Below are 11395 nucleotides of genomic sequence, written 5' to 3'. Positions count from 1 at the left end.
ATTTAAATGGTATGCTTTTATTTGTTTCTTTGAATCGTCGTTCCTACACATTCACCTTTTCTGTTTGCTTCTCTGTTTGTACTGTTTGAGGTAACTAGTAGCAGTGCGTGCAGTATTATCTGTCAGGATGCTGCTGCTATAGTACTTGTCACAAAATTGAGCATGTTTGCTTCTTTCATGTCAGTTTTAAATTTTATAAATGGTGACATTTGGTTTTTGATGTAGTTGGCACCCACCTAAGCCTGGATTGAAGCGTATTTCTCAGGTTTTTAAGGAAAACTACAACAAGCCTTGGCTGAGTTTTGATGAGGTAGATGATGATACTCGAAAAATATGGTGGACTGAGTGGAGGGTAAATTCTATCTCCTTATGCTCCTTATGAATAGCATTCATTGCTCATTATGTTCTATATATTTTGCCGTCTTGTTATTCTATTTTTCTTTTTTAATCAAATAAAGTGTTGTTATTTGTTGAATTCACATTTCATGGTATTTATTTGCTTTAATTAGGTGGATTTCATTGACTTTTCTTGCATTTATTCATTAAAATAGCATAGTTTCATAATTTCTCACTAAATTGTGCTTGAAAGTGAAAACATGCTTTTTAAACTTTATAATTGCTAAATTTTATTCACTTTAATTCCATTTGATTCCTTGATGTGTTTGTTGAGTAATTTTAGGCTTACAAGGCAAGCATGGATTGAAGAAGTGGAAGGAAAGTATGCAAAATGGGAGAATTCAAGAAATGAAGGATTTGTAAAGCTGCCAGCCCTGACCTCTCGATACTAAAGTGATCATAACTTGAGCTACAAAGGTCCAAATGAGGCGGTTTCAGTGGTATTAGAAAGCTAACGTCTGGGACTTCAAAATGATATATAATTTGCTATAGTGGACATAAGTTGAAGTGTGCATACGCACACGATTTGTGCGTACGCACAAGTCAGAAAATAGCAAGTGTGCGGACGCACACAAGTCCCTGCACGTGACCTTATTAATCGCAATTCGCTGGCAGCAATTTTTGAGCCCCAAAACCCAATCCAACTGATTTCTAAAGCTATTTCAAGCCAAATTGAAGCTTGGAGAAAGGGGGCAATTAGGTTTAGCTTTTATGATGTTTTCTCTTAGTTTCTAGAGAGAGAAGCTCCCCCCTCTCTCTAGAATTAGGGTTTCTTAGTTTAATTTCTTGCAATTTCTACTTTTAATTCTTGTCTTTATTTACTTTTCCTTGTCATTTATTGTTATTGCATCTTTCTTCTTCTTCATTTCTCTTGTTATTTCCTCTTTTATGTCAATTTCTCATGTTATGAACACTCTTGTTAATTTTGCTTCTAATTAATGCAATTTATGTTTTCATGTCATTTATTACTTTCTCAAGTTGTTATTGTTACTTTCTTGCTTTAGTAGTTTTAGAATTTATTTTATTGCAATTTAATATTATTTTATTTTCATGCACACCAAGTGTTTGATAAAATGCTTGGCTTAGTTTTCACTTAGTTTTTCTCCACTCTTGGCTTGGAATTGTTGACTTTGGTGTCCCTTGAGTCATTGATGTCCATTCCTATTTGATATATTAGAGTAGTTTGTTAATTTGGTTTTTCTTGACTCTTTGTGACCCCTAGTGTTGACATAGGACTTAGGGATTGAAATTAACTATGCCTATTTGACTTATCTTCGATGCAAGGTTGATTAAGTAGGATTAACTCTTCATAATCATCATATGTTTGTGGTTAATGACTAGGACAGGTAGCCTTAGTTCTCAATTACTTGCCAAGAAGTTTCTTACATTTTAATCTTCCTTGCTTTGACATTTAATTGCTTTGACTTTTATTGCTTTGATGTTTAATTTTTTGCATGTTTAGTTTTCACACTTTTGGTTGAGAAATTGGATGTTTAGGTGGAATTGAGTTGTGGATGTTCATTCCGTATTGTGTGGGAATGGCTAATTGGTTTGGTTTCCATTGATGATAGTCTTTCACTAAGTAATTAGTGAGTTGACTAAGACTTATGGATTGAGATCAATTACACCCTTTTGACTAATTCTCAATGAGGATTGACTAGTTTGGATTGATTCCACACAATTGCCATGTTTGTGGTACACAACTAGGATAGGAATTCCTAATTACCCAATTCTTGCCAAGAGTTCTTTTTAGCATTTAATTTCCATTTTGATTGCTTTTAATTGCTTTCCTTTACTTTCTTACATGCTTATTTAATTTCTTGCTATTTGCATTTCTTGCCTTTCTTGCCATCATTTCCCAATCCCCATTTCCTTCCATAGTCAATAACATGACACTTAATTGCAACTCCTAGGGAAGACGACTCAGGAATCAAAACTCCCAGTTATTTTGTATTGATTTAATATTTGATTGATGTTCAATTGTTAGGTTTGGACTATACTTGCATCGAACAATCTCTAATTTTAGTTTGAAAATCCGAACCTATACTTTTGGGCATTGTCATTATTCCCAATGAGAAACTGTTACGAGCTTGACTCTACAGGATTCTCATTTTGTTTAATTACTATATCTGTTTAATTAAACAGATATTAATAATTAAAAACTACCCTGCATGGTATAATTTTTTATGTGTGCAGTGGGACATATTTTTAAGTGTCGGCTCTCCAAAATATTTTTTTATATATTTTTTTTATTTTTTACTTTTGATATAACAACATGATCAAACTGATAAACAATGTTCAAACTATTGTCAAAGCATTCATCATCAATATAATTAAGCACATAATCAATAATATACTCACAATTATTCTTTGAGAATAGCACATGGTATATATATGCTTTTCATGTTTTCCATAGTTGTATAACTTTTTGGCTCATACATATAAAGGAATTGAAGATGTTATATACATATGCATTTGATGACGAAGATATATGTATAAATAATTTGCATAATTATTATGATGAAAAGATCACGTCATGTTGATATATAACTTTCAAATGGTGATTGGTGTTGCTCTTTCTATTTAGTCCTGAAATGCTAGGTGCCTAGTTCTTCCTACTACACCAATAAGCAGTGGTTGTTTTCTTGATTTGTTCCACCATGGATATATATGGGATGAGATTCTTTTCCATGAACTTTTCTTCTTCTATCACTAAAAAGGTAATCTTAGCTTTTATGGTATGTGATATACTACTAATAGTATACTTACTAGTTAGTTTGGCAGTGTTTTTGTCTCAACAATTTTAACATTTATTTTAAGTGATATTATAAAATGTGATTTTTTTTATTCTAATGATTGAAACTACCATACCTAAGTCTCATTATTGATACAGAAGAGGATTTTTTTAAAATAGAAATGCTTTGACATTATTGATACGAAGGAGGATGATATTTATCAAGCTTGGAGGGATAGGGCTGCCAAGCGCTTGCGAGGTATGCTCCATGCCATTCGCAAAAAAGGTGCTCGTCCATATTGGATCCCACCAGAAGTTCTTGGTAAATTAATGAGACGTTGGGACACTGATGCCTGTAGACAATGATAGGTGAGAAATGCAGCTACCAGAAAATCAACTCGAGGTACTTCCCTTCACACTGCAAGAGGCAACACCTTTCCAAAAGCGAGGTTACGCTTGATAAGTTGCTTATAGAACCCTCTTTTTTACTTAAAGACAATCTTTACTATGATATTTGTTGTTCTGAAAATTTCTTAAGGCCAAACAAGTAAGAAAAACTCACAGCAATTCTAATGTGTTTGTTTACCTTATTTATTTCATTTATAATTTTTCTTATTAGAATATCTGAGTTTTGAAGGTCATGGTTCATCAATTATAATCCCTTGTCCATACCCTACAGATGTATATATACAAATGAGTATCATAAGCTATTGTCTTCTACCATTTGATAAGTAGATTTGTCTGATCTTTAACTAATGGGAGAAATGAGTTGAAATCATTGCCTGAGGGAGGAGGGAGGAGGGAGAAAATGAGTTCTGAAATGAAGAAACCAATTAGAGACCATTCATTGGGAAGTAAAATCACATTTTTAATTAGAGATCATTCATTGTTTATTATATCTTAGAAGAAGTAATTACTATCATGATTAGTTGTGAGAAGTAGTTACTATCACTAGTAACATCAAGAAGAAGAAGAGAAAAAAAGGGTATGTAATATGTGCTTTGGGCCATTTTGTTGCTGTTATTTGTGCTTGTGTTATGATTTATTGAAACAAAATGAGCTTGATGGATTATTAAGTTGCAACTAAACGTGAGTTTTGACCACTGATGGTGAACTTGAAGTCCATTAAACTGTGTCTAGCTTCTTATTGTCAAGTCTCCCATTGAGGTTCTTTAAGATTAAGATTATTTCTTTCTTCATGTCTAATGCGGTGACTTTTACTGGTTGTTCTTTTACGCACTCCGTCAGAATCACAAAGAGGTCAAACAAGGGAGGGAATTAGGAGCTAACATGGGAACAATTTGGACACTTGATTCTGTTGTAAATGAAGTGTAGGATTGGCAAGTTGTAACATGGGAACAATATAGACACAACAGAACTAATCATATCTCAACAGTACTATATGCAATTTTTTTCCCTCAATCAGTGACAGTGTGTCATATTGTTTCTCTCATTATGTAGAATCATTCGCTTGGAAAACTATCACGTATGGATGAGTTTCTTTAGCACACACATACTCGCAAAGAGGATAGGACTCAATGGGTTGATAAACACTCCCGAAAGACAAAGGTAACTTACCTTTATTAATTGTAACTATTTTTTTATCTAATTGTTATGCATTATTAATACTTATAGTAGTTTATCAATCATTTCTTTTCATTGTAGGATATATTTCAAGAGCATATGTTTCAGGTTGAGACAGTGGGTGGAAAGCATATGGATTGAGACAGTGGGTGGAAAACGAAGAGGTAGGGTATATGGCATGGGTGAGGTAAGGGACTCTTCCATGGTGTGACCTCGAGTTGATGGGCCAACCACGACCACCAACGCTGATATTTTGGATCTTAGAGAACGAATCATAATACTCAATAGGAAAGTTGAACAATATGCCGCTAAATATAGAGAGCTTGAAGACCGCTACCAAAGGGAGAAAAGAGAGTGGCAACAGACTGTTTAGTCCTTGCGTGAGGATCTCAACACCAGTAACTCACAGATGGATCAGTTTAGTCATCAATTGAGCAGCTTGACTGAGTATGTGAGGGCCATGGGTCTTAGTAGTTCTGGATCACGTGTTCCCCCACCTCCTCCTTTTACTTTTCCAAGCTCTCAGAAAAGCATAGCTCCAGCCCCAGTCCCAACCCCAGCCCCAGGTAGAAAACTCCCACCTATTCTGCAGCAACCAGGACAACCACAGAGTTCTCAAAAGGAGGATGATTCTGACGATTTTGATGACTCAGATGATTATTTAGATGAGTATGAGTAGGTTATTTAATTACTTTACTTGGAATATTTTGTATTATTAGTAGATTGCAATTTAAAAAAATATAAGTCTAAGTTTAGTTATTTATCTTGTCTTGAGTATTTATGTTAGAGGAATGTATAAATTTTATTTTTATATTTATTTACATTAATTGTTTATTATTTTTCAAATAGAAAAAATAATTAAAACATATCTATTAAAATTGACAGAATAGTTGTCGCTTTTTAATTTTAAAATAGACAAGAAAACCAAAATATAGACATAGTATTTGTCGGTATATGAATAATAAAATCGACGGCAGCTGTGTCAATTTTATTGGATCTTAATATCGACGGCACTGTTGTCGATTTTAGTAAGCATATTATAGACAAAAATGTTGTTGATTTTATTGGATCAAATATCGATAAAAATGGCGTCGATTTTATATAATAATATCGACGGCGATGTCATCGATTTTAGTAAGGATATAAAATTCTCAAACTCATATATAGATAGAAGCGCCGTCGATTTTATTAAATTATTATCGACGGTCAGGCAAGCCGTCGATTTTATTAGAATTTTGAAAAATCGACGAGTTTAATAGCGACCAACTTCACAGTCTATTTTGCCGTCGAATTTTAAGCCATCGATTTGGCCGTCGATTTTAACGACGTTTCTTGTAGTGTTTGTTTGACACAACGGGTTGGTTTTGATAATACCATGATACTATACACTATTCACAAACTCGCATCCGTTGAATAGTATATAACACGTTATAAATTGGGGAGTTCTGGTTGCTACATTTTTATATAATTATACTAGCTATAGTAACTAAAATTTTGACAATATTAAAAGTGTATCATTCTTTCATCCCAATTATATACCTTATTTATCACCAAACTAAAGTCTGTTGGGAAAGGTTGTGGGGACTTCCTATGTTTGGAAAAATATGATAAAAGCGTTCAATAACTTAAAAGAGGGCTTTGCGTGGTACTATGGTACTTTAGATCAATCATTGTGGTTTGATTAATGGTCTTCTTTGGGTAAGCTTGCAGACTTAATTCATTACGTTCATATAACTGACCTCCACCTTTTCTAGATGATGTTATTTGTAATGGTCGATGGGATCTTAGCAAGCTCTATTCTCCTCTTCCTCATCATATTCATTCGTCCCTAATCGAGTTGCCGTTCTTGGTAACAACCATTATGGCCCAGGGTGGGTTTGGGATGCGGCCTCAACAAAAGAGAATTCTTCTAGAAGTGGATATCTTTGGCTGGAGAAAAGAAAATTCCAATGGGATGAAAGCGAAGACTGGAATTGGATATGAAAGCCTTTCATCCTGAAGAAGATCAAGTTCTTGTTCTGGTTTTCGCTTCACAATGCTGTCCCTACTGATGCATTCCGGTTCAAGCGCAAGCTAACAGCTAGTGATATTTGCAAGAGGTGTGGTGCCCATTCTGAATCAATTCTAAACTGTTTTAGAGATTACGACAGGGCCAAACTGTTTGGAATATCCTCGACCCTTCGTTCATCGAGACCAGGGGATCGTCCAATTTAGCTTCTTGGCTCAAAAAGGGCAAATCTAGAAAGGACTGCCTCTTCGCATCGTGAATATTGTGGATATGGTGGCATCGATGTCACGAGGTTTTCAACCAAGATGAAGTCTGGTCCGATAAGAAAGTGGCGATTCTAGATAGAAATATGAATTTTGATCTTAGAAACCTTCATTACAACTGGATTATCTATTCAGATATTGATAGGAACTTTAAGTGAGACTTCCACCCAGTGGCACTTTCAAAGTCAACTACAATACTAGTGCTTTTCATAGAGTCAAGCGAGCTGGTTTTAGTTGTGTTCTAAGGGATGATAGAGGGAGATGGGTGCTAGGTCGTTCAGGTACTCTTCCTTTCGGGTCTGTTTATCGTTGTGAGCTACTGGCTTCTTGGCAGGGGCTAATGTTAGCCTGAAAAACTAATTGCACGAGTGTCATTTGTGAGACAGACTCACTCGATGTCTATCTTGTGTTGAGTAACATCACCAGCCACACAACACATGAGGTGACAAATATTGTGTTAAAGCTCCAAGATCTTTTGTCCAATCACTGGGGGTTCAATTCCATCTTATTGGAAGAAAAGCTAATGATGTTGCTAATTGGTTGGCTAAATCCAGAACAAGTGATTCAGCTCATGTTTCTTGGATCAAGCATTTGGAGCAAATCCTAGTGCAAGAGGCTGCTAGTTCTAGTTAGTTTGGCTTGGCTTGTGCCGAAATCTAAATTCAAATTACATCCGAATCCGAAATACAAATTGAAAATACATTATAACAAAAATCCCTACTCAAATTTAAAAATGTTATGATATGTTACACAAATACAAGAAAACAATAAGCAAACAGATATACCACTTACATATTCAGATATTACTGCAAGGTAACAGATACACCCTCCTTTGTTGTTTCAACCTACAACACCTATCCCTAGCCTTTCCCACTTTTAAGTTTAAACCTAGAATCCTCTAGCTAAAGTCACATCTGATTCTGCAGAATGTTGAATGTTCATCGAATAAAATAAAATAATATAATATAATACAAAAACTCTCTTAATTACAATTTCTCGAGATAAAAATTGCATGGTGTCACATTGTTGCTGCTGGCATGCTCAGAAAGGCCCTGCATTGATCAATTTAGTTGCCATGTGCTTCTGAATCCAAAGCATTTCAATTTCGACTTCCCCGATCCAGTAATCAAGTCAACAGGAAAAGAGGGGAAAAAGGAACAAAAGTTTAAAAAGTTCATCTATGATTATTAACTCCGTTACTACTCTAATATGAACATGATTTTGTATTCCATACATATAACAAAATCCCTAGATTGAGACACCTGAGCTGCTACCTATCTAGTTTCTACAACTTCTCTGGGAATTATAACTAGATGCCTTATTGACACATGCATCGTACGACATTGTCGACAACACAGAAGACTAGGCCCCATTGCTAACAGAATCATCGTCACTCCGCACCCTCCGGTAAAATAGAACATAGGCAGCTGCAGTGTTCACATCATCCTCACTTATGGGTGATATGTGGCTGTCGTCAAAATTGTACCACCTGTTTTCATCTAAGAGCTGCACATTGGGAAAAACCTGTCATCAAAATTGTTCCAAAGAATCGGCCAAGAACGTAACAATATAGATGCTAGGCAAAATGGACAGAAGAAATCCAATCAACTTAAAAGGAAATGAAATGTTTAATGCTCATACCTTGATATGTGCAGTGTAATGACCACTACCCATACTACCATAATGGTTTGTGAGGGCATACAGTTCATACAGCTGACGCCGAGAATTGTTTTTATTGGCTACATAGTTCGTTAAGTCAAAGTCATGAACCGGGAAGTTAACAAAGGTCTCTAGTTTATGCTTCATTGACCTGCTGTATGAGAACCTCTTCAAATGAATGACCAAAACCTCTGGGAGCCTCCACAAGTCAAGCTTTTTGCTTGCTTGTCTTCTCTCTTTGCATTGGGGACAGTACCTAAGATTTTACACACATATGACATTAGCACTTCGCATCTAAATATTGTCCATTACCTAAGGTTGTTTTAATGTTCATAGCGAATTGCTTGGAGGATATAATAACTCATCTAAAGAATGCTAATTCAAAGAAAAGTATCTCAATAACATGAAAATTATGTAAATGTAAAATAATACAAAAGTGACAAGTATGTCGAATTCTTTATTCTAAGATTGTTTTAATGTACATAGCAAATTGCTTGGAGGATATAGCAATACAACTAAAGAATGTATATAGTCAAAAACAACAAATATTAGTGTCTCGATTAAGTGTTATAAAGCAACAGTTTTAATACATTCAACAAAAGCACAAAGGAGAGAGCAGGAGAAACAGCATATATTACAGCCGCTAGAAGTAATGCATTCAATATGTTGAAGTACAAAGGATTAAAATTTTTTATCAAAGATTCTCAGTGTAAAATTTGCATTAAACATTTTGAAATTTCAAGAATGCAATAAAAAATCAACTGCAATAGAAATTGAAACCTAAGGCCATAAAACTCTAATTGAACATATTAAGAACTAGCCCACCCATAGTTCATGAAAAGCAGCCATATCTAAAAAGGGAAGATATCACCACATAGCATGGTAGTAAATTCAATGATGTGTGTAATCACCATTTCCCATTATTCTCAACCACATGTTTCATTCACTTTCATGAGATTCTTTTATTGCACAAGCTAGTTGAGCTTTTAGGGCAATGCAGAACAAAATATGCAGGTCATAAAACAGACTGAGTACGAAATAAGGATATGGAGAGTATCATAGGATAAGAGAGTTGGAGATGGGACAAACCACATATCTTCAGGCACCAGAGGTTCTTCACGCAGAAAAGCTTCCAAACAGGTGTACAATGAGAGGGGTTCAGTACGAGCTTTCTTGGACACGGGCCCGTATTTTAAAACTTCAGGCAAAGTCTCAAGTGGATGAGTATCATACTTCTCCAGAAGCTTTTGAGACCAATCAATATACACTAGAAGTGTTGACGAAGAAGGAAGTTTAACAACTTTATCCTCTCCCATAGAAAGATCAATGCAAGCATTGCTTTCATCTATCAAAAGAAGGGGTAGTGTTGGCATTCGTCCTGCCTTATTTACTGAATTTGACACCAAGTTGGTAGCATATGCATCGCTAGAAGCATTGTCGCCAGCAGCTTTTGTGATGCTGGTTTCTGTATTAGTGTGCTCTGTATTGCCACTTTTCCTCAACAGTGGAGAGAGCATACGATTAACTATCACTTGTATATCGCCTCTTGTAACTGGATCATCACATGAGATCAATGACACAATAGGTGTTCCATATGGCTTCCATCCTGATACAGTGTGCGAGTCACTGCTCGTATGAAAAAAATTATCAAATTAATATGCCTAAAGTTTCGAGACAAACCAGAGTGATTATTTAACACAACATATAACTACCATAAAAAAAGTATAAATGAAAAAATACATACTGCTCTCTCCGGCGGTGGATCAACTGGAGATACTTTGTGTTTTTCTCTATCTTTGGAATCTTGTAAACAGCAACATGGTCATCATCTTTGATAGTGGACAACAACTGAAGAGGATCTTCAAGAAATCTATGAATCAAATGGTTTCGTACCTGTGAATGGCTCATCAATGTAACAAACACAAGTTAGAATTAATGTAATTCTAACCCATATATTTAATTATTATTCCAGCATGATACACACCTCTACAAGCAACAGTCTCTCGTTATGCTTCAGTGAGCAAGCATTGCTGAGAGCCTGAATCAGATCTTTGCAGCGTCCCTGCTTAGGCACAGTTACAGTACAAGGAGATGGCAGGGCAGTTCCATCACAAGTAAAAACTGTCACTGTCATGGTCCTGCTGCTGGTTGACTGGAGTGGCAAGGAAAGGTACATAAAAGGATCAAACGTGACAGAGACTTTATTGCAAACTGGACAAACCAATGTTGACTTGTATTGCCCCTACAATGGTAATGAAATACCAGTGACCTTGATCAGTTACATGCTAAAATAAAAAGCTGCGAGTAGATATTATGCACAAACAATTTCTAGCGACAATCAAGAGACTAAAGTTGAAACTCTGGACAACAGTGGCATCACATCATTAATGAACGCAATCAATACTTTTATATTGGAGTTTCTGGTGTAAGACTGGTTAAGCTATGCTTCAACTATTCACCGGACATACAAAAATAACTCAAGTGGATTGAAATTATCATTTCTCTTATCTTAGAATCACTCCTCCCTTTGGATAAACAATTCTTTTCATGAAGAGAAGTAAAATATGATCCTAAGGAAACAAAGGGTGACTACAGTCATAAAAATGGTGTAATCCTTTTTTATTCCCAGTGGATTTGTCCAAATCAATCATCCTCTCAATTAGTCCGCAAGCTTTAATTTCTGACCCAATAGATCCTTTGTGGAAGCTGAAGGATTTGTTAAATTGGTAATGGTAATATGCTAGCCAAATA

At 35.4% G+C, this 11395-nt stretch overlaps 1 protein-coding gene across 2 annotated transcripts in view; it reads right to left on the bottom strand.

Moving 5' to 3' along the window:
* Positions 1-7753: 7753 nt before the first annotated feature.
* Positions 7754-11395, bottom strand: part of LOC107494124 (ubiquitin carboxyl-terminal hydrolase 5) — an 8396-nt gene continuing 4754 nt past the window's right edge. For both annotated transcript variants that reach the window (XM_052263187.1, XM_052263188.1), the window contains 5 exons: positions 10629-10886; positions 10389-10537; positions 9734-10270; positions 8627-8900; positions 7754-8491 (listed from right to left, as the gene is read on the bottom strand). In XM_052263187.1, coding sequence (XP_052119147.1) covers positions 8348-8491; positions 8627-8900; positions 9734-10270; positions 10389-10537; positions 10629-10886 — 1362 coding nt within the window. In that variant the 3' untranslated portion in view covers positions 7754-8347. The remainder of the gene's footprint in view (positions 8492-8626; positions 8901-9733; positions 10271-10388; positions 10538-10628; positions 10887-11395) is intronic.

This window comes from Arachis duranensis, chromosome 6 (genome assembly GCF_000817695.3).
Source record: "Arachis duranensis cultivar V14167 chromosome 6, aradu.V14167.gnm2.J7QH, whole genome shotgun sequence".
Lineage (NCBI taxonomy): Eukaryota > Viridiplantae > Streptophyta > Magnoliopsida > Fabales > Fabaceae > Arachis > Arachis duranensis.
The sequence above is the reverse complement of the archived record's forward strand: the minus strand, read 5'-3'. Positions and strand labels throughout refer to the sequence as shown.